General features: G+C 38.8%; 1 protein-coding gene across 1 annotated transcript in view; it reads right to left on the bottom strand.

The window, feature by feature from the left end:
* The window catches only part of bin3 (bridging integrator 3), a 57,716-nt gene that overhangs the window by 5,978 nt on the left and 26,944 nt on the right, over nt 1–24,794 (bottom strand). The window contains 4 exon segments of the mRNA XM_079638428.1: nt 3,400–3,534; nt 7,360–7,464; nt 7,466–7,502; nt 17,566–17,606. Coding sequence (XP_079494554.1) covers nt 3,400–3,534; nt 7,360–7,464; nt 7,466–7,502; nt 17,566–17,606 — 318 coding nt within the window.

Genomic DNA, 24,794 nt, shown 5'->3' with positions numbered 1-24,794 from the left:
GGTGGGGAAGATAAGATTTGTGAATAACCTTTTTTTTCCTACATCTAAAGAGTTCCCACTTGTACAGGTGGTCAAGACTCAGAACGCAATGCAGTGGCCAGTGTGTGTACACTCGGCTCATCCCGTGGCCATCTAGGATGTACGTGCGTTCATGTAACACTCTTCAGGCCAAATTTCTATGAATCCTCTTCCCCTGATATATGTGTGTGTGAATGACTCAGCAGGATGAGGGACTCTCAGCATGACTGAATGTTTGGTGAGTCAAACTGTGTCCACTCCAGGACTCCTGGATACACAAACACACACCGTCTAATCTGACGTCCATCAGATATGAAGGGAAGTAGCGTCTCTCACTGCACCGGTAGTAATACAGTCAGCAGTCTCAGAAGTCCTCCTACACCCCGTGTCTGACAGAGACACCCTCCTCTTCCCCGTCACAGAGAGCTGCTGTCGGTGACGGTGGGTGTTGGAGGTATGGCACTCTGGGTAACAGAAAGCACTTGATGAATGAGACTCGGTCATCTGTTAGGCATCTCTGCTGCCCATCTGTTAGCAGAAAGCTTAGGGAGAGACTGCATTTCAGGCCTGATCTAAGATCAGCTTCATACTACATTCATGTGTTCATTTATTTATAACCTTTATTTTTTCCAAAGCATCCACGTCTGGTTTTCAATAGAGCAAATTACAAAAGCGTAACACCACAAAGTGTGGCTGCACAAAAGACTGCTGTCTCCATATTTACAAGCTGACGCAATTGTTGTTTACTTTAAGACAAAATCAGCTTCTAGATGACTAGTCAAAAACATGTTGAACCTGCTATCAAATGGATAGTGGTATGCTGGATGCTGATTGGTCAATACAACGCTCTCAAGTGATAATGTACAGTCAGAGTAAAGATAACTGACCGGGGAATCAACCACTTTTTTAGAACAGACGAAAGGTGACAACATTATCATAGGGACAGAATTAATTGTTTCCTGTTCAGTTAATCCAACTCAGGACTCAGATAACACACAATCATCTCATTACTTGACCCACATTAAGAATCCTCTCCTATATTAAGGAAATGTATAAACCAAACTAATATAATGGTGCAAATACCAGTAAATTGACTAGTGCAAAGTCCGCAAACCTCAGTGAATTGAAATGCTCTCCTGTAAATTCTGCACCTGAAGGGAAACTCCTACAAATGCTTATGCAAAAGTGGCTGTGCCTTTTCAGTGCTCATCTTTCCCAGCGTGTCTTCAGTAAATCCTGACAGAAGTTTTTAACGGCAAAAGAGGGTTTGTGCTGGTGCAAGCTGTTAGTAAATCTGGCACTATATGGGTAAATCTCACAAAACCAGTCGAGAACATTTTACAAATGTGAAATAATCTCATACTTATTACTGCAATATAGCAACACAAATCTTTCAATTACAGTAAAATTGAAATAATAATAATATTTTTCTCATTACAGTACAGAGACGCGAGGAAGGGCATCATTCTGATGAAAATGTTACTATGCATTTCTGTGTTTGTTATACCAGACCTGAGTAGACGGCTAGGAGAGACTATTTTTGGGGATCGTAGGGCACTGGATCAGGTCCTGACAGATCTCCACTGCACGCTCAGCCCTGAGCCGTGAAGATTAGGGCTTTAAATATGTGATTAACCAGGAAAAGGCCTGCTTGGACCATTCAGCTTTAACAGCAGGTCACAGTTAAGTTATTGTTGTAAAACACTGAGGGAAAATAGGTTATATCCACCGTACTTGGAGGATTCTTTTAACGCAGCGGGCAGAAGACAGCAGAGATGATCCTTTAGGCTCAAACTTTCCTATTGTGTGTGTTTCTTAATGCTACTACTGATATCATATCTCCTCTAACACACACACAGATGTCCCAAAAAGCATTTGGACACTTGTTTGAATGTCATTGCATAAGATATTATAGGAGTATGATTTAATTAATATAACACTACGACTGGAAAGAAATATAATTTTATCTTTGGAAAGTGCACTTTAAATGTAATAGTTCATTCATTATTCATTATCCACTATGCCAGCAATAGAGGGACTGTTCAACAAAATAAACACACAAAATAACATATTGGGAATGATATGAAGATCCTGAAATTTTCAGAGAGGTGGTGAATGCGCACATCCTGAAGACATGACTGTGTGTGTGTGTGTTTGACTTGGCTTTACCTCTTTTACTACATTCATTAGATTCTAGTGTTTAGCTCTCTTACACACTTCCCTTAAAATAACACACGCAGTCTGAGCTGTGGACATAAGGAGGCAGGATTGTGGGGGTTAATCACATTAGAGTGAAGGGGAAGTGTGTAGAGTGAGAGAGTGTGAGTGCAGCATAAAGGAGTGTTTCTGCTGTGTGTGTGTGTGTGTGTGTAACTCAGGGTTAATCACATTAGATCTGGGTGGAGGGAGCGTCAGCTTTAAAATGTACTACTATGTGTGTGTGTGTGTGTGTGTGTGTGTGTGTGTGTGTGTGTGTGTGAGGGTGTTTCTTTAACTTGATTTTGATTGATTTAGATTTATGGCTTTTGATTTTTATTAAAGGCAACAGTTGTATTTAACTTTTATTAAATTAATATCATAAAACTGTTTACCATGACTTGATAATTAAATTTTTTACTACTCTTCACGGCTTTTATGTATAATTTGGTTTAACCTTTGTCCCAGGTTCAGACTTGTAATTTTGTCAGACTGAATAAGGTCATCAAAATATGTAATTGTGTGCCTTTAGGATACAGAAAAGCTAGCTATAGAAATAGCCTTAGCAAGACAAAGGGTCTTATTTAGCCTTAATCATTTTATTATAGCCATGATACAGCATTTTGTATTATTTCCTAAAAATACATATTTATGTAAAAATGCTACATTTGCACAGTATATTTGCACAGGTAATTGTATGACATATATTGTCACATACTAAGCAGTGAGAATTTTTTTTCCTCATACTTAAGTCTTGATCTTCTACTATCACTTACATTGCATAATTTGATACATTTCTAGTCTGCTGACCTGCTTTTGTTAACTTTCAATTTTAAGTCCAATTATAATGGTTAAACAAATAATAACTTAGTTTTATGTGATTATATTCCATCCTTGCTGGTTGATTTTGCTAATGTGCCTGCGAGTCTTAGAAAATCCTTTATTGCCCATATATTTGACCATATATTTTTGCATTTTAGAAGGAAAAAGATGAGTTGCAGAAGTGCAGAAGGAAGAGCGGATGGATGGATGGATAAAGTCTGGGAGGAATGAGTTTTAGAGTGAATATTAGAGCATGTACAAAGAAAATCATCCTTTCTATGATGTGCTAACTGATTGGATGTATTTTAGTTTGAGCTTCTTCTGTGTGTGTGTGTGACTGAGCTGGGAACATGAGAGGCTCACCTGAGCTCGTATCAGAGCCTCAAAGCTGGGCTGGAAGTAGTCGATGCGGCTGTTGTAGAACTTGGGCATCTCGTCCAATAGCTGCTTGTTCTTGGCTTCAAAGTCTTCCCTGACAGGCTTCAGTTCTTCCCTGGCCTAAAAGCAGAACACACACACACACACACACACACACGTAATGCAGCAATGAATAAAACCAGGACTTGCCAATTATTCAAGCATGCGTGTCATTAGAATAAAGACAATAAATACACACACACACTCAAGGGTGTGGAGGTGGGGAAGAGTGATATTCATGATGCGATCACCAATCCGCACAGTGGAAGGGAGAGGAAAGCGGCCTATAAGTGCTGATCTTTGCTAGGACGTGACCTTCTTTCTATATATGATACATGACGAGTGTAAATGTATGCGTCTATCCTCTACGGCCCCGCTGAAGTCCTTCAGTGTGTGTGTGGGCGATGGGATGTACATGTATGTGGAAGTTTCCCAGGCACCCGTCAGTATCTGTTTGTGCACATACAGTGCTTCACGTGTCAACATACACATGCACAATGACCCAGAAGTGTGCAACAAAAAGAAAAGAACAAACAATTATTGCTTGCCTGTGTTCACTGGATCGTGTTACCGTGTGCGAATGTGTGTGTGCGCGAAACCCAATTATCCCGCAGCGTGTGTTGAGCGCAGCCTCTTGAAAAAGTGCAGCTGAGTTGAGAGGCTGTCTCTCTTGCGTGGGTGAGTTCGCTCGCATGTATACATGTGCTCGGAATACTTCTGCACCCATCCAGCACAGCTTCCTTCACTTGTTGCTGCGTGCTAAAAAAATCCGGCCAGAAGAGTACGAGAGTGGACAGATTATAATAAATCCGATGACTCTCAAGGTCTGGCACACTCGAGCACAAGCATCCACTACAGGAAAATCTATAAAGACCAGATCAAAACTCATTATGATTTTTGTAATTCTGATGATCTTTGTGTCTTTTTGAGTCCCTGCTGGAGTCGGCAAGAAATCAAAACTGACCCCATTGGTCACATTTTAGATTAGGGTCCAATTCTCATGATTATCTATGACTTTTGCCTCAGTAAACACATAATTACTGTTTATTAATAGTTAGTAAGGTAGTTGTTAAGCTTAGGTATTGGGTGGATTAAGGGATGTAGAATATGATCATGCAGAATAATACATTAATATGTGCTTTATATAAACATCCTATATCCTAGTAATATGCAGGCTAATATTAAAGAACGTGATAGTGAGAATTGGACCATAAACTAAATTTTTACCCCATTCACTTTCTTAAAAAAAAAATCTGGTCTTATTGGGAACAATATCTTGTTTCACTCAGAAATATGCCACAGAAGTAAAATGAGTTTAAAGGTCTGATACCACCACAGTCTCTGATAAAAGAAAAAGAAAAAGATGAACTGCTCTCTGTTGATTTATGTACTTAAATACTAAATACAACCGATTACTCTAACTATATATTACTGTATATAACTTTAAAATGAACATAATAATGGTGTCAGCTCAATATGTAGTATGTATTAAAAATAATTGTATTTTTTCAACAATTATTTGCCATACGTCTACATCTTTTTGCTTTTTTTGTGGTGGACGTGACTTAAAATCTATCGCTTCTTGTGCCCAGGGACCACCGCTCCAAAAATAATACATTTATTGCACTGTGAATTTTAAGTGTGTCATAAGCAAGCAGAGTTTCATTTTAAAATCTTGTCCCAATGAACATTTGTGCTGTAAATTCACACTCGGAGCAAACAAGCCTTCAGATGTGCAATTTATCCATATACAAGCCGTCAGAATAACCCTTGTGAAAATAAGCAAGAGTCTCTGGCCTATTAAGGTGGAATATAATGTGAAATTAACTGCATGGTCATATATGAAACACTCATTATAGTGGAAAGAAGGACGCCCCAGTTTTGAGTTAAAAGATCCAATCATCAGTTACACTAGTTCAATGGTCCACATTAGTCATTCTACTGACTATAATTAACTTTAATGAGAGTTAAATGAAGTTGACATGTAGTTGAAAAGGTACTTATAGTCAGTGTGTCTGTTGGGGAGCATCGAAACTAAGTGTTAGCAGATATTAAGTCTAATAATACTCTAATGACTGACTGTTGACATGTAGTTGAAGAGACTTATAGTTAGTAGAATGTCTATGGTGGACCTTTGAAATAAAAGTGTTAGGAAATCATCTTTTACATAAAGCTTATTTACTCCTGAACGTGCATAAGCATTAACTGGATAAATCTGAAAAACACAAATTTGCAATATGATTTGCAGGTCAAATTTGATTTAATGTGTCTTTGTTACAGTATGATTAATTAAATAAGCACAGAGTTTAATTAACAAAATGTACATACTATAAGGTTAGTGTTTGGTTTAGTATTAGTATCAATGACACTGATTTAATTTGATTCAATATCGATTCATTTAGGATTTATCAGGTACAGTGAATGTCAATTTATCTCAAGGAAAACAATATCTCTTAACTAATGCTGTAAAATATTTAGGGAGCCATGTCTGTTGGTTCATTACTATATTAAAGGTCAAAATGAACTTTTTTGGTATGCAAATATTTAAATTGCACATAAGGCAGTTTTTATAACAACTTTTTAATTACATAATTAAGTTTCTACTGTAATTAGTGGTTTGAAATTGTGGCTTTCAGGACGGATTTATATAATTATTGAATAACAGGTAAAAGACTATTTATATATTTAGCAAAATGCTCCTCTCTAAGTTCATTTTTCTAGCTAATTATCGAGTTTATGGTCATTGAATGGATTTCATGAGATAAATGTGAATGCGGTTGAAACCCTAACTGAGTGATTACATGAGACGGGATACATTTCGGTATGTTGTACTGTATCTTTCAACATACCTTCTGTTGTTCATTCATGTTTATTTCATGCTGTAACTAATAGTAAAGCAAAAGACATTATCTGTTCATGTGAACCGCTTGAACAGCGATCTGTCACATCACATTAAAGAGTGACACAATGGGGTTAAAGAATTGATATCAGTTCATCAAAATAAGAATTGAATAAAATCTAGATTTTCATCTCAGCCCTAGTTGTAATTATGCACAATTTACTGAAATTTCTATAGTAAATACATATAACGCGCAACCGAACACATTAAAGCGGCACTCGGTAACTCTAGCCACCACTTTGCTGATTTTCTCAACGAGCTCCCCCTACAGCTGCGGTGCGTATATTTTTCACATCACTGTCGTAAAGTCACTTGCGGCGCGCCGGCGCCCTCCTCCCCCTTTCTACCGCAGCTCATGTGCTTTTGTTATGGTCGGAGCCGGTGTGGTGAACAAATGAGTCCCAGACGCACCAACTTTATAGTGTGGAGCATGTCTACCGAGGTGGGCAATACATCATACACAGTATCATTTAACATTGACATGTACATTTTGTATTCCTTAAAGCAGTTCTTGTTTCTCACGCTTTCTCGCACGTTCTCGCTTCTCACGAGACTTCCTATTTTCAATTTACCGGGACGTTAGTCCCAATGTTGCAAGGCTGGTTTTCCGCCTGGGAACGCTGGGGGGGAGCGGGGAAAGTAACCATTCTCACCAGAACAGATTATTTAACCATCCAAATGATTTCTAAACGGATTTATTAAGTTGAAAAAGTTACCAAGTGCACCTTTAAAATAAAGTGTTACTGATTTGAGCTGAAGAAACAAAATGATGGTACTATTGCGTTCAGATTTTCCTCCTGATTTGATCTTGACAATCAGTTTTGGAGAGTTGTATCTTTCTTTCCCCATTGAAACGGACAGGAGCTGTTTGCTTGATCTACATAGAAAACCGCTACCTGGGGCGTTACCGAGATGACCGCTGAGTGAACTCGCATTAAAGGATTGTTGGTATTATTAGGAGATCAGTCACTCATTGCAACGCTGTCAGAAAGGAAGTTGGGTTGTACCTGATGGAGTTTGACCATGATGGGCCCAGTCTTCTCTTTTTCCTCATACTTCTCCACTTTAGACTGGAGTCTCTTATAATCTTGAAGAGCCTGTTCCCTGCGTTTTTACTGCCATGTTCAGACTGGGAAACACACTGCTGTACCTGAGCACACACACACACACAACACAGATAAATCATTAAGATGAATTACAAAAGTCAACAAAAAGTTACAAACAGAATAAATTGGTATAAATCGCACATAAAACCATTGGTAGATTGTCACATTAAAGAAAAGATTTACACAAATATTTGCAATGTTTGCATTATGCCAAATGTCTTGTTTCAATGACGAGAACAATTATTCTCGGTCAACCTCTAGAGAAATGGCCCCAAAAGATAGGTCAACGATTTACAACTTCACATTTCACTTCATAATTTTAAAAGTGTAAATTTAGTTTTTCTGAACAACCGACACGACAGCCTCTCTGCTTCCCCCACTGGAGGAGACATGACATTTGTATTACAACAGGTTGACGCATCTAAAAAGACAACAACATACTGTATAGTTTGAGGCATGGTTTGCGTTCATTAACTTGTTTGTTCTCAACATGGCAGCCACTATGAGGGAGAAACCAGCCTTAAATAATACAAATAATAATTTTCTAGGCCAGGTTTTTTTTAAAAGTGGGGTCTGTGACCCATTGCCAGACGGTCCACAACATAATTTGCTATACCATATTTCCAGACTTCAAGTCGCGTTTTTAAAATCATTTAAAACGTCCTAAGATTTATATTCCAAAGTGACTTATACTATAATGCATGTGATGTCAAATAAGCAAAACATACACTTCAAGACACAAGACACTTCAAGGTTTCTATATTTTCCATGTCTGTGCGACAAGTGGGCAGTAATCTCTGCTGAGTTTTGGTTAATTTGTGTTCACGGAGAACGAAACGGCAAGCACACTTTGTTTGTTTTCTTTATTTTACAAAAGTACAAAGTTTTGCTGTTATTTTGAAGGTACACATATATAAATAGACCCTTTATCCGTTCAAAATGGTAGAGTATTTGAAGTTTTTTCCGCTAATATGAGCGATCGCGCCAGCGCCTCACACAGCTGTAGCCTATTATTAAAAAGTACATTTACAATGGGGGACCGTTTTTGCACCAATAAATCAAGCATATTATGTTAATTACTCACCCACTTGGGGTTTAATCACTATTATAATTATGAAAATGTTCTACACTATAAGGGGTCTGTGACTCGAAAGTTTCTAGGCCACTGATTTGACTGGAGTCTTCATCCTATGAGTTCACATCATCCTCACATATTTGTCAAAAATATCTATGCATTCCTTGAGGTGTTAAACTTGCGTTAAACGAAGACTACATAGTGCTTCATAGTGTGCATGGGAAAAAAAATCAATACAGCACACACAGCAAACAGAACATTTGTCTTTAAGAACCCACAGTGTTTTTGTTCGGACAATCGTTTAATAATGTGATGAGGCTGTTGATGTAGCATTAGCCCATTTGAACAGGATCACTTAATTACAGCCACACAAAAGGCACAGAGGCATCTCACTTGGATTCTTGTATTGTTTCTATTCCAAATGAAAATATAATCTCTGGGTGAGAAGCCTGGTCTCTGGAAACTAAAAATAGGAAAACTCTAAACTGTAACTTAGCAACAGAGTCGGCCGCTTTGGTTTGAGGCCTGACTGCGTTTCGACTTTGCATCGCCTGGGAGCGCGAGGAACAGTACAAACGCATGACCCACACCGTTTTGTTCTTTGTAACTACTGAAAAAGCTACGAGCTTCGCAGGAGGAGGACAGTTTTAAGGTCAAGGAGCTATTAATGTATGTTCTTCTGTGCATTATTTGGGGGATTTAGGTGAAGAAACTCTGTAAGGTGAATCTGGAGGTCTTCTGGAGGAAAGATGCTACTGGCAATAAGAGAAGATGCGATGAGGAAAGTGGTCTGATTAAACTCAAATGGCAAACATTGCCAATTGAATTGGTGACTTACAGACTTTTATGTTCAGTAATTACTGATCACACCAAGGACAATAAAGATACACTGCCACAAAAATGCAGCGTTCGCTTAGAATAAACAATGATATTGTGGTGAGGACACTAATATAGTTATTGTTATATTTATCGCCCTTGGTGTGAAGCCTACTTGAATAAATCTGAAAAGAAATATTCTAAATAATAAATAACCATAAACAATACATAGATGGAGTAAAGCAGCATTTGTGTTTAATGAAACAATATAAAGGAAATAATGTAGGGGCTTTTTATACAAAGAAGGCTGAATAAATGATTCATGCTTATTAAACTTTTTTTAATATGACGTGCACTAATGATTCATAAAAACAAGAACAGATATTATGAGTGAATCAATAGTTTCCTAAAAGCGATTCATTAATTGATACAGAACTAGTTAAACTGACAAGTTATAAAATAAGGATGTCAAATTAAACCCCCTTTTAATATTATAATGTTTTCGCTTTGCTTTCTAAAGTCTGGCGATTACTTTATTCTATTGACAGAAATGTTTATAAAAAATATTTAGCCGTCTTTTGTTTTAGGAAGGGGTTCCCTTGCAAGGGGATCATGGTATTTTGTGGTCCTTGGTATCAAAACTTCTGAAAACCAGTGACTTAAGACCACTTAACTCACTAAACCAGTGACTTAAGACCACTTAACTCACTAAACCAGTGACTTAAGACCACTTAACTCACAGAACCAGTGGATTAAGACCTGGAATTGTAACCAAAACCTTGCAAATTCAATGTCTGCGAGTGGTGATGCGAAAATCAGTCAAATTAGTATAAGGAAGTGATGAGCTACAGACGGTGAAAGCGAAGAACTACGAGAGAGAGAGAGAGAGAGAGAGAGAGAGAGAGAGAGAGAGAGAGAGAGAGAGAGAGAGAGAGAGAGAGAGAGAGAGAGAGAGAGAGAGAGAGAGAGAGAGAGAGAGAGAGAGAGAGAGAGAGAGAGAGAGAGAGAGAGAGAGAGAGAGAGAGAGAGAGAGAGAGAGAGAGAGAGAGAGAGAAAGAAAGAAAGAAGAGAGAGAGAGAGAGAGAGAGAGAGAGAGAGAGAGAGAGAGAGAGAGAGAGAGAGAGAGAGAGAGAGAGAGAGAGAGAGAGAGAGAGAGAACGGGCTTCACCATGCAGAGCTCTGTTAAGACAAGCCCTAAATTGTTTCCCACAGGAAGTAAAGAAGGGAGCGGCACAATATCACTGTAGAAACGTCATAGGACCCAGCCCCGCAACCCACGCTCTCTCTCTATTTATAAAACACCACCTTGGCCCAATCACTCTCTTCTATCTCTCTTCTTGACACGAAGGTGAAGTGTGACAACATCATGAAACATAATACTAACTTAAAATGGCACCACTAAGTCACCCATATATCTATCTATCAGCATATATATATATATATATATATATATATATATATATATATATATATATATATATATATTATATATATATATATATCTGTATATCAGAATTAGATTTAAAGATGGATAAAAGTCCTGCCATTCAACAACTTTTCATTATTCTTTCTTAATTTTTTTCAATTTCTACAATTGTATCTAATACATTTATATTTTCATACTAAATCTCAAAATTAATGTAATAAAAAAAGACGGTATATTTTAAATATTTGTAATATTATTTTTTGTTATTATGAATGAAGGCCAGCATCACCAATACTGATACTGAGGTCTCTATTAAATTGATTTCATTTTTTCTAAATTTCTGGGTATAAAATTAGTTATTATTTAACATTACAGTATACTTAAAAGCCATGATTTTGATAGGCTCAATAATATTCTAACTTTTAATTTTAGCGAACTTAAAACAATCTTCACATAAACCCATTCAAACAAACCACATTTAGCGGTCCCTTAAAGGTGGGGTATGTAATTCTCTTTTTTGGCCATTTTTTCAAAATCACTTTAAATCCTATTCCTAACCCACTTACAGCCACTGAGTTAGAAGCACTTAAATAAAAATTAAGCAATTTAATCATCTGTGGAACGGGCAGGATTCGAAAAACTCCAGCCAATCATTTCCAAGACCACCTAGAATGATTGGACAGTAAGTGCGTCAATCAATCGGTCGTACCGGTTTGAGCTTCACCAAGAGCCAATGAGGTTCATTCTCGTGTTACGCATCACGTTTGTGCTTCAGCAAGAGCCAATGAGGTTCATTCTCGTGTTACGCATCACGTTTGTGCTTCAGCAAGAGCCACTGAGGTTCATTCTCGTGTTACGCATCACGTTTGTGCTTCAGCGAGAGCCAATGAGGTTCATTCTCGTGTTACGCATCACGTTTGAGCTTCCGCAAGAGGTTTGTTCAAGCGCTATTGCACATCTTGTGAAAGAGGAATCTCCTGATCAAAACAGAGGCGAAGAACAAGCAGAAACAAGTGATAGCATATGTAATCATATGCAAATATAAAATAATGTATCATCAACATTAAACAGCATATAAATCAAAACTGCCTAATGATACTGAATGAAATGTCGACCCAGGACGAGCTTTAGGACTGTGAAGCTTTAGGGGTGTTGAGCATGATGAACTTTGATCATCGTTCTGAATCCCATCTGGATGTAGTCTTTTTTCCCAGCTTTCTGTTTAAAATGTTGCTTTTTTAATGAAACTTTCCCACATTCAAGTGTTGATAAAATAAGAATGCATGAAGCTAGAATATGAAGATCAGATACTCATACAACAAAATATTCTGGGGGCCGTGAAAACCTTTTAAAAAGTTGCCATAATTTTCACAAAGTGCTGTCAGGGAAATAGTTACTTGAAGAATTTTAATTTTTGGGATAACTAAAGTCTGTAATCCCCCAATTTTGGGGGAATGATTCCTTCCATTTTAAAAACTTTCAAATACACATATTGTGTGTGTAAACATGCTTAAATAGATAAAAGTAGATAAGTTTTAGATAAGTAAAATAACAACTTGATCATGTTACGTGGAAGTTGCATGTTTTGTCCTGAGCGCAGGTTTAGAGCGGGCCTGCTCTGTCTATAATGACAGTTAACGGGTGGTGTTCTTGGAAGCAAGCAATCTAAAAACACTCGCTGTAATCTAGACTAACGGTTCAGACTGGCTAGAGGACGCCCCGTCTAACTCGGCACAACTAAACAAGGTCACACGCCCGTCCTGTCGAAAAGTCCTCTTGATGTTTCAATGAAGATCCGCGTGACTGCACACACACACTTGCGCTCCACCTCGCTGGTCAGCTGTATAATTTAACACCCGTCTAGTCTGGCTGCGGGTGTGGTGGCCGGCCGCTTGACAGAGAATGGCAGAAATAACAGTTGGACCAAGTCACAGTCGCACACACACACACACGAGCCAAACCAGAGTCTGGACGGGATGACCGTGCTCCGGTCAGCGGAACAGTGACAGTACGTCTGCGCAATAGTTTAACAAGTTCACTGTACTGTAGGGTGCAATCTGAATGCTGGGTGCTGTGTCATGCCTGAGAATGCGTTTATTATAGTTTTTCTATTTCTATAAATCAGAATTGGAAGCATTTAACATACAATGCAAGGGTGTTTAGGGTGTTTGCTAGGGTGGTTACTTACTGGCAAAGTCAAAAGAGCCCACCCACAACTCTCTATGGCATTCTGGTATCTAGCTATGGCTCGGGTCATTCATTTCTCACCCTCATATGTATCCAAACCTATAAGACTCGTTTATCTTTGGAACACAAATGAAGAAATTAACAAAATATGAGAGCTTTCTCTAAAGAGATTGCTAGATTCCTATGGATTAGATTTACAGTTTATTCAAAATTTCCTGAAGAGACTTGATTGCTGTATGTGTTGAACAGATAACGTGATTGAGTATGATTTGAGGTACTGTATCATCCATGGCTGTAGCACAAACATTACAGGACAAGTTAAGCATGTTTTGATTTGAATAAACCCTTATATATGAGCAATAGTTAGCGGTGTTTGCTAAGACAAGCGTCACTATTACCAAGATATCTCTCCATGAGACATATCAGAAGAAAATAAAAATCCATCTTGTCTTTTGTCAACAAAGACTTCAATGAACCAAGTCAAAACAACCTCCCCCTAATGCATATCGCCCAGCAGATATAATGGAGAGCTACTCGCGCAATCCAAAACTGCTGCTGACTTCTGTTAGCGCAGACAAAACACACACTCACAGCGAGAGGCACGCACTCACCTGGTTTAGAAATGAGTTATCACATTAAGAGATCCGACATCTGTCTGAAGCCATTAGAGTTTCAACAGCTTTTCAGAAGGATCACATTATAAATACTTTCCTCCCATGAACACTGGGAGAACAACAAGAAAGAAACAAGAGACGCTGATCTATTCATGCACTAATGGAATCTTGTCTTTCATGGTATCTTGGCTTATGGCTGATTAAATGTGTTACGGCTCAGCAGAAAACAAAGACAGTGTGTTTTAAGGATTCCACTGGAGGCGAGACCGAGACGTAGCGATGGCTAAAAGAATGTCGTTTTGTTTAAAGCTAAACATGAGATTTCTAGCACACTTGATATGAATGCACACTAAGTTTGAAAGAGTCAATGTTGTAAAATCTCCGTTTTCTACCTTTATAATACACTGGCAACCACTAAAACACACAGGTGGGAAAGAGAAAGCCACATGATGAATAAAAGTGTTTTCCACAAGCTGAGAGAAACATTAACATATGCAGGTGCACAGTCTCATACACACAAATACAAAACAGCATTGTGATAACACACACAACACTAACATAATACAACAAACATTAAACTAACAACACAAAATTAACATAAAACCCCAATGAACATAACTGACAACAACAAAACTAAGATGATACATAACTTAGTGTCACAATGCTACAAAATAATACTAACAACATACTGATGGTCCTAAAAAACTATTTATTTAAAGCAAAATATCATTTTCATGATCTGCATTTGTAAATCACTCTGTGCATCGTAACCCTATCATATTTATCATTACTGTATCAACATGATCACAACTTTGCTGAAAAACCTGTTGCACACCATGCCTTCTGTCATCTGATTGAAAGTTCATACTTTTTTGGCAAGTAAAAGGCCATGTAGAATAATTGTGAACCACGACCTGAAGGGACATGTTTTGCGTGTCTTTCTGCTGTGAAATCTTTACTGATTCTTTTGGTTTTGAGGAGAAATATGATCTCGATATTTTTCAACAATTGTGAGATTCACTCAAGACTATGTCATTTCCAAGCAGTCATATTTAGAAGTGGTCAGCTGTAAGTTTGAATGTGTGTGTGTGTGTGTGTGTGTGTGTGTGTGTGTGTGTGTGACAGTGGGTATGCTGCTCTGCTGTTTAAAGGCTCTTCTGTGCTCATAGTATTTGCGTGTACATGAGTGTGTGTGTTTCTGGGCTTGAGGCCACGGTAAGAGCCTACACACACGTCCGCCACACACCCACCATCCAGCGGAAATGAGAACCATTCCGTCCTGCCACCAAACACACACACACACAACTGCATGTACATTTCACAACACACACCCCACCAGAATGTACTTTCTATCCATCTTCCTATGACTCGTCTCACGTTTTTTTACACACACGGCTTTCACCAGAGTGGATAGAGACCAAACCCTCTTTGTGGTGAATTGTTAAGTAATAAAAACAAATATAATTATTTTTTACATAATTGAACACAAATCAGTACATCCTTTAGGAACGAAAGTAGAGCAAGAACTTCCTCCAAGAATCCTCACACACACACACACACACACACACACACACACACACACACACACACACACACACACACACACACACACACACACACACACACACACACACACACACACACACACACACACACACACACACACACACACACACACACACACACACACACACACACACACGTTTGTAAGGAGTGTCTCCTCTTCCTAGTCGCTCGTTAAGGCCTGCTTCCTGTTCCGGCTCCTCCCACGAGAGAACGAGGCATGGAATAGCACTCATGGGGGCGAGAGAGGAGTGGAGGGGCGGACAGCCAAATAAACTTTCCTCCAGACACACTCTTTCATTCAGGACAGACCTGCAGCCGTCAGACCATGTCTCATATAACGCTCTGCTCTTTTAATGTGCGCAGCTGAGAGGAAGTCTGGCGACCTGAAAGAGAGTCATTAACACACCTTCGATATATTTATTAATTGCAGAAGCCTGGCTGTAGTTGTTTTATGCAATAAACACATCAGTTCCGACTGAAAAAGAACAACCACAGATTTTTTCCACCGAGGACACGCAAATTGATTCCAGGTGTTTAAAGACAATAACATAACTCCAGCCAGCATTCAAAACTAACTTAAGATCACGCATATATGGACAGTCAATGCAACTGTGATTCAAACGGCATAATCTATTCCAGGACAGATGTTCAGCTGAAGATAATGTCTCATTTGGAAAATATTTAACCTTCCAATGGAATAAAAAAAAAAAAAGATTGAAACAAATGACAGACAAAACAGCTCTGCTCTAAATCCTGAGCTGCCTCACTGTCGTCTCCCTACATAGGCAGCACACTAACCCAAACGAAAGCACACCTGACACACAATGCTTTACTCATTAGACTAAACACAATGTCCACCAGACGCGAGGTGATGCGATAAAAGCTGTCTTTTCCATGTTAATCGGAGTTTCTGTCCAATGAGTGACAAGGGATTCTCTATTATAGGGTGTGTTCACACTTGCAATTCAGTTATCTTGGTTCTTTTTGTCCAGACAACCATCCCACTGGGCAACATCAAAACTATGACAAGAACAACCAGATATTCTTGAGCTTTCTGGTCCTTTTTAGGGTCGCATCTTGTGACATCACATCCTGTTTTTGGTTCATTAAGATGTCTATGGTCCATGTTGCATCGAACCACACCTGAAAAAGTGGTTCTCGGTCCGCTTGTTTGGTGCGCACCAGGGTTCGGATCGCAGCGTTCACACTAAATACTAACACTAACAGAGCAGAGTTCGTTTTAATCGAAACAAACCTGCCAAATGTGAACACACCTTTAGAAACGGTTTCCATTTGTCTGATGTCACGGCTCGAACAACAACACACTATGACAATAATAATCTCAGGTACTGATTATGGGCTTTTTTTAATGTTAGAAAAATGCAATCTGAGTTTGTATATCATTTTATGTGCACTTTATAACCATACTGAAAACGACAACGGAAAATTTACCTCAGATCTAAAAAATAAAACAAAAGAAACCAGAAAGTTCACACTGTGAACTCAAGTGTATATGACGAAGATTGATTCAGTCACTCTGTACGCGTATTAATAATGTTAAAATGATGTAATATTTCTGAATTTGATTGTGTACTTATCCATTCGCTTGCGAGTGCAGTGCGTTTGCAGAGAGATTCGCCCATACTCTCTTCTGATTGGTTGTGATTTTTGATTGATTTTGTCGGATCTCATCTGGTGTGGACGGACAAATTGCTTGTTGCTGGAATCATATCTTATGGCATCGTGTCTGGTTAAGACTCAGAATTGAGCCTAGTTTGATGTTCTCATGTCACTAAGCTAACGATGCCATTCTCTAAAAAAAATAAGTGTGTTGTGAAGCGTGACAAATGCATCTTGAAGCTCACGTGAGAAGTGACGTCCTCTGCACTTCCGCTTATGTCAACCGATATATCGTCATTTTTTAATTATAACCATCGTTGATGAGGTTTGCTGTTTGTTTGATAAAGTCGTGCCATCGGCCACCAAAATATCTATACAGGTCGACCACCATTTATGTCAAGTCGACCTCTATTGTGAATGTGTATCCGGCAATGGTTTATAGCTAAATAAGTGAAAAATATGATTTTTTTGTGATTGTTATTGATGTTTTGTTTGGAAATGGCTCCGCTTCAGAAGACATTGATTCATCTTATGGATTACCATCATGACGGCTGTATGTGATTTTTGGAGTTTCAATATTCAATTCATCTATTCACTTGCATTATATGGGCTCACAGAGATGGATCATTTTTCAAAAAAATCTTAGTTTGTGTTAATCAGAAGAAGAAAGTCTTGGGTGGCATTAGTGCGAGTAAATGATGAGAGAATTAAAAAATGCTGGAGCATCGCTTTAATCTGTGTACTAGTTTTTGGAACAGAACCTCCTTGAAAATTGTTCGATAAAAAGCAAAACGAGCACTCACTTTTTCAAAGGGTCGATCACAGTCTTCTGAATCTGATTGACCTGCAAAGACAGAAAAAAAACACACATATTAGCTGAAAAAGATGAATCGCTAATAGCTGAATGACAACCATCAAAATAAATTACATTGATAATTACGGTCGAACACAACAAAACAATCAAAATAAATAAATAAATAACTGACATCCAAAAAACTTCTCAGTGAAGCTAATTGGCAACAGGATATGACATGACCCCCACGTTTAGAAGATCAACAGCTGACGCCCCTTCCCTATCAATGCGAAGCGCGTTTGCCGCTCAAATGAGAAGTATGGAGGAAAAGTTTGTGACGCAGTTTCTTTATTGTGCTCCTGGCCTGAGGAAGGCAGCGAAAAAGACGTGAATATTAATCGAGCAGTGAATACAAAAGGCAGGAATCGTCGAGGGACGGCACATGAAAGCGCGGTTGAAAACGCTGAAGAGGGTGGGCCGCCGTACAAGATGAAAGTTCTTCTGCAAACAAACATTTTTAACAATAACAGTTTATATTCCCCTCGTTCCTCCATGTGGTGTCAGGGCTGGAGAGGAGAAGAGAAGAGGAGGGGGAGGAAGAGGAGACGAGAGGAGGGAAGGGGGGGTGTTTGAGTTAAATGGGTGTAAACGAAAGTCGCATTGCCGCCTCAAGCCCCAAACCAACAAAGTCCTAAAAGTTGCCACACAATTAAAATCTTAAACTTGCAAAACATCATTTACATTGCAGATCTGAGATGTCAATAGGATGTGGTTGGCTGACAGAATGCTAACCTAACCTGGCAAACACTGCAAGAAGAGAGCAAACAGGGAACGCTAAACCAGAGCACAAGTTGACAGGCCCATCAGAGGCTTGCAGCTTATGGAGCTAATCGACAACTCACTCGCTATTCAGAGCAGAGTCAGTCACTGAGAGCAAACACATCTCGACCCCAGAGCGCAACGATTCATTAAAGACGAGCTAGCCTTCTTTCAAATTACTACTTTAATACACAAACTCAAAAATAGCCTTAACAAACAAACAAAAAAAGTGGTGGCAAGACTAAATGTCTTATTGATAAATAGACTCAATTTACATTCTCAATAAATGTTTCTGATCTTAACAAATTACTGTAAACTGAGGGTTAGTTGTAGTTGTTCATTAACCTTAAACCTAACTATAAATAAATAATAACTGACCCAATTTAGTTTCTTAACAAATGTTTATGGTTGTATGATTGTGGTTAGATGTAGTTGTAAACCCTAAACCTAACAAAACAAACAAACAAACAAACAAATAAATTTGTTTTGGTTTTGACATAAATCATTGTAAACTTATTGTTAGTTGTATATTAACCCTAAAGGGTTAAGGCTAACCTTAGATAAATAAATGAATTTACTTTAATAAATGTTTCTGGTCTTAACATACATTATTGTAAACCACATACCATAAATTAGTATAAACCCTAAACAAACATAAATCAATTCAGTGAAATAAATTTCCTCAGTGATATTTACCTCGATTTTTATTTTCTATATTCATCACATATCTAATATTTAATCTCAAACATGCTCTTCACTGACACTGTTGTCTCCTGAAAGTACACTAACCTAATTAAACTTTATTTGAAAAAGTTTTATTAAACAACAGAATTGCTTGGTGTGGTGGAACCGACAATAACCATGACATATATTATCTGTATAAAAAACTGATCACTTATTTGAACGCAATAAATATTTTAATTATATACTTTGAAGGCATTTGAAAAGTAGCAGATTTAAATGAAAGCATGTCTTTTTACTGTAACCTCCGTATTAATAAAATCTAAACATATAATATATATATTATATATAGTAGATGGTGGGAATGATGGGGAAGTATATCCATATGATGAGAGAACAGCCTGAGGAAAACACTCCAGTGAGAGTGTGTGTGAATCAGGGGCCAGAGATCAACCGCACACACAATACATAACACCCCAAAATACATACAATGCATACAAACCCTGGAAAAATCGATATTCCTCCTCACCATCATGGCTGCTAGTTATTAAGCATTAAAGTCTCTAGAGCCTTAAAGCTGCTAAAACATGACTTAAAAATACCCAGTGCAGGCCTAAAAATGAAGCTACACTTATTATCATAACATTTCCCTGCCTATTTGTATCCACCCCGGGGCAATCCATCTTACCCTCGACTGAGAGCTAAGACAACGGCTTAGTTATCTTTATATAACACAAATATGATTTGCTTGGCTACCGTGATAAAACCTCTCAATCTGAAGAACAGGGGGAGTTTTTGCAGGTTTGCTATGTGATTCATGGAAGTCTTATTAACCATTCAAGCATCCTAAGGAGGGAAATTCACACCAGCACACTGCAAAATGCAGAGCTGAAAAATCAGCTGTGCTAACATCTCTAGTCGCCCACGGATAGAGCGCCGTTCGCCTGCCAAGTGCCCATACAGTAGAGTATGAGAGAACGGTGCTCAGGCGAAGAGGAGAGCGCTGTGGAAAGCATTTGGCTTTGGTGAATCTGACAGAGGGGTCAGCGGAGAGCAAGGATATTTGCATCAGGCTTCAATCTGCTATTTCTGAGATCTGCGGATTGCATTACAGCTAGAGGCACTCGTGGTGTGTGTTTTACACTGGCGGGTTTGCATCCGCGACGTGTTTGACTGATCAACTATTGTTGGCTTTGATTATCAGCTGACGGCAACCACATTCAGAAAATATGGAGTAAATTACTGTGAATCTCATCAGGACAACAAAAGAATATATTTGTATCGTGTAAATGGGGGATCATGTAGATAGACAGATTAACAAAATAAGGTTTTAGGAACAAAAGGTACTCACAAAAAAAAGATTTTTCTGAAGTCGCATGATAACCCGAGACTGAAATTTATGTCATTATTCACAGGAAATCTTCCTTTCTAGCGAGCTGTGAACACGAGAACGCTGAATCAGTGAATGAATCATTAACAAATCAGTCTAATTTGTGAGTATCCGCCAGTTTATTAAAATGACCTGGTTGCATTGGTTGTGGAATTAACATCTGACTGGAAGAAAGATTATCAGTGAATAACAACTTATATTTCAGTCTGTTTCTCACAGAAAGCTGCAATATAAATTCACTGGACTTGGAAAACAGAGAAAAGGTCAGATTGACTACTTTTATGATGATTTATGGTGATGATGCTGCAATTTTTTGTAGATTATTGGTCACTATGAACCAGTAATTTTTTGGCACAGAAGAAAGTTGTGTGGGTTTGGATTTGCATGAAGGATAAACGTCAATAACAACAGCATTTTCCTTTTTGGGTACACTAACCTCTCAAGATTGTCATAAACAACACACCAAGACATTGGATATAACTGACAAGACATGCTAATGTATTGGGTAACATATCCGATCTTAGAACAGATAAAAGGTGTGATGCATAAAAAAAACTGTGTATTTCCCCTAAAAGGGGAAACACCGGGAACACTTCTTCATAAGAAGCATGACGTCTACGCTAATATTAGCCTCTCTGTTTATCCCGAGGTTTACCTCAGTCCGCCGTATCCAGGCCGTATCCGGATCTGATGAAGGACCTGCGCCAGGACACGACGACAACGCAGTCCTGAAGTGTCAACTAGTCTCTCCCCTGTGAAGGCCTCCTTCCCTTCACCTCTGTACAGATAAAACGTTGTCGGGATAAAACCGGTTCACGTGGCTATGCGGAAGTGCTAAAAATTCTGTATTATACATTTTTCAAGCCGTGTACTAGGAACCTATGTCATGGTTTGCGTTCTCGAGCCACCAGGCAGTGTTTTGTGCAAATGAGCGGCCGGATCACATTAAGGGTTTTCTGTTAGAACGGTGTCGTGTTAGCAATAACTAATGATCATTGCGACAGAAGTGAATCAATCAGAACTAACTTTAGCTGGACAATAACTTTATTCTAGAGCTGCTGTAAAGCCAAAACAATCTCGGTTACTTAAATTTACTATTATCTCTGTAAAGCTGCTTTGGAACAATCTATATTGTTAAAAGCTCTATATAAATGAAGGTGACTTGACTAAAAGTCATAATTAGCCTTCAATTATCTACAGTAAAAGTAAATAGCTGAGCTTTGAATGGTCAGCAGAATGTGTCAAAGTAGAAATCGCGCATCATGTTATAATGCTTGCTGTAAGCATCATGTTATAACTCTTCCCGCTGGGAGCAGTGCTGCGGCTTGGCGTTTCACCCCATAGAGCTCAATGCATTGAGTCACGTGATGGACCCAGTTTCCAGGGCGGAGGTTGTAGGCGATAGACCAGAGAAGATGAGCGCTACTCTTCTGACATGCAGTCAGTGCTGAGCGTATCGCTTAAGGGCTCTTAACCACTTTCAAAAGAAAGGACTGACTCCAATGTGGGGAAATGAGAGGGAAAAGACAACGATCAGTGTGAGCAGCAGCAGGAAACAGAAGATAGCAACGCAGAGATGGGACTCATTTGAAGATGCATGTGCACGCTGAGTGTGGAAGGGCGTGGGGTCTGCTGTGAGAAAAACTTACTCATACCCAATCTGCTGGAGGGAAGACAGAACGTACTTCTGCCAAAGTCAGAAACACAACTATTTTTCTCGGCCAAAAGTTGAAAATAAACACTGGGTTAGAAGGTGTTGCAAGGCAGAAATGAAGTTGGTCTATGGTTCATTTTTGAGATGAAACAGAGATGAAGTTGTACATAAACATTAACCAACTTTGCTTCATATGGACGGCTATTGGGAAGACGAACAAAAATATTATATATTATATTATTTGGGGGAGGAGGATTGCTCAGGTATTTGAAATATATACAGTCACATTAGCGAATTGTTGGTCAATTTGGCAAACAAAGCGGATTTCAATTAGTCAACGTGGCAAATTTGTGAGTACAACTTGAACCCAAATCATTAGGCCTAACCCTAGTGCAAAATGACATTGATTACTTCGCTGTGAAAATTTGCACACAACAGTAAATGTGACTGCACCGTAAGACCCGTTGTTCAAGTCTTGCTGTTTTTAAGCTTCTCACGCCATGAGCGCTGCGGTAAACTCTGGGTCAAGTTGAGAACAATCTCTGAGGGTGGTTTGAAATAGTCTGGAATCATTTGGATGGATAACCAAAGGTTTTAGGTTTAAACCCATAAAATGTTTGAGTCATCACCAGTGTTGGGGTAGTTACTCAAAAAAAGTAACTAGTTACTAGTTACTAGTTACTTCTGTAAATTGTAATGAGATTACTTTACTAGTTACTGCATTTGAAAAGTAACTTCACTACTTATTACTTTACTTTCCCGTTTCTTAATTTACCGTGTAGATACATGGACAAACATAGCCCTATCATCACTTAGCCTGCATGTCCGCATAGTGTTTATAAATGTAGCCTATAAAAATGGCATGTAAAACCATATAAAATAACAATATCCCTCTCTGCACAAAGAAATATGCCTCACTGTAAAATCTACAAACAACAGGATTATGTCCGTGGTGGTAGACACATGATCAGGGCTGGACAGAGATAAACATTATATTTTATTTTGACGGAAACTGCAAAACTGAAACTTTCTTCTCCATCTGTATTTTGACCATAGACCGTATATAAGAGATTTTGACCGATATACACTGACACTGCACGCTCGATCAAAGCCCAAAGGGGGAGGCGTTTAAAGATGTGATTGGGCCAATCCAGTGTCAATCAAGAAAATAACCAATGGGCCAATCTACGTGATTCATGGGCCGTTCTGTCAGAAAAAAAACTAACGCTGACTTTTTTTAACCAATGCATTACACCGGCACTTACCCAGCGCCGCCAATTAAGCAAAACAAAACGAATGGGCCGCCGATGTACGAGTTTTATGAGCCGTTAAGACAAACGAACAAAAAAGTTTTAGATGCATCGGATCGGCCCAAAAAGCCGTGAATCTCCCGGTAGTCCCGATGGCCAGTACTTGCCTGCCAGGGCATAGAGTGAATTTCTGGCAAATATTTTTGTCCTTTCGGGCAAAAAACTGAAAGTAATGTGAATATCGCCACTGGCCGAAACTCGCGTCTCCGTCTCCATCTCCATTCCTCTCTGTCCTTCGCACCAGCAGCTACGTCACTCAAATCGATCTCTATGGCAACGGTGCTCAGGCAAGCACACACACACAGGCGTGCACGCACCACTTCGACAGATCAGAGCTTTACACACATGCAAACACGGCTTGGGTAACGCAGGAAAGCGCGTTCCTATAGTCTAGTAAAGTAGTATAGTTACTGATATTTTTAGTGTAATGCGTTACTTTACTTCGTTACCCAAAAAAGTAATATCGTTACTGTAATCCGTTATTTTGTAACTCGTTACCCCCAACACTGGTCATCACCACCGTCCCCTTAAACATATGATACTTAACCCTGGATGTTCTTAAAGGGGTCCTATTATGCCCTTTTACAAAGTCTTGAATTTGTTTTTGGGGTGTACTAGAATATGCTTTCATGCTTGATTGTTCAAAAAACACTATCTTTCACACATTTAACATTATTACAGCTCCTCTCTCCCCAGTCTGAATGAATGTTAACAAACAAGAGGATCGTGCAGAACAGATTTCATTCATGGATTTCACAGGACGCTTCAAAATGTTTTTTTTGTTTTTTTAAATAATAATTTTCTTGTACATTTTAGATGCGACGTTATACACCATTTAATCATAATATTTGTCAGAAAACTGGGTAGCCTATACAAACAATACTGTAATGTAACCGATTACTGCAGCAAGCCTAACTATGTCCCTTTAGAGGCTCCTTAGAATGCGTTATTCATTTTCCGTGCATTTCCGAATTTGGATTTAGGCTTCGGGCTCATCCCTAGTTGAGGGAGTGTAAATGTGAGCTTTTGGGGATGTGTGAGGACATTTATTAAATGTTTTGTCTAATTTGATCATGCTTTTAGTTACCAATACAAGTGCAGTACTTTCAGTGCAGTACACACAAACATATTTTACCATAATGAAATCCAATCTGCAGAATTCCACTGATTCCCCCCCACAATTAGAACAGAAATATGGAAAGATAAAAAGTGTACAGATTCTGTGTGGGACTAGAGGTGAGTAAGCCAGATCTAGTGGCGGCAGTATACGCTTAAAACATAAACATGTCTTACATTCACTTGCTTATTATGCAAATAAGTATCACTGCCTAATAAGAAGCAGCTTACAAAGCCCGAATACTTCTGGTCGAAGTGGGGGCGGAGCA

The sequence above is a fragment of the Phoxinus phoxinus genome, assembly GCF_949152265.1.
Source record: "Phoxinus phoxinus genome assembly, chromosome: 15".
Lineage (NCBI taxonomy): Eukaryota > Metazoa > Chordata > Actinopteri > Cypriniformes > Leuciscidae > Phoxinus > Phoxinus phoxinus.
Note: the sequence above shows the minus strand (reverse complement) of the source record. Positions and strands in the feature narration are given on the sequence as shown.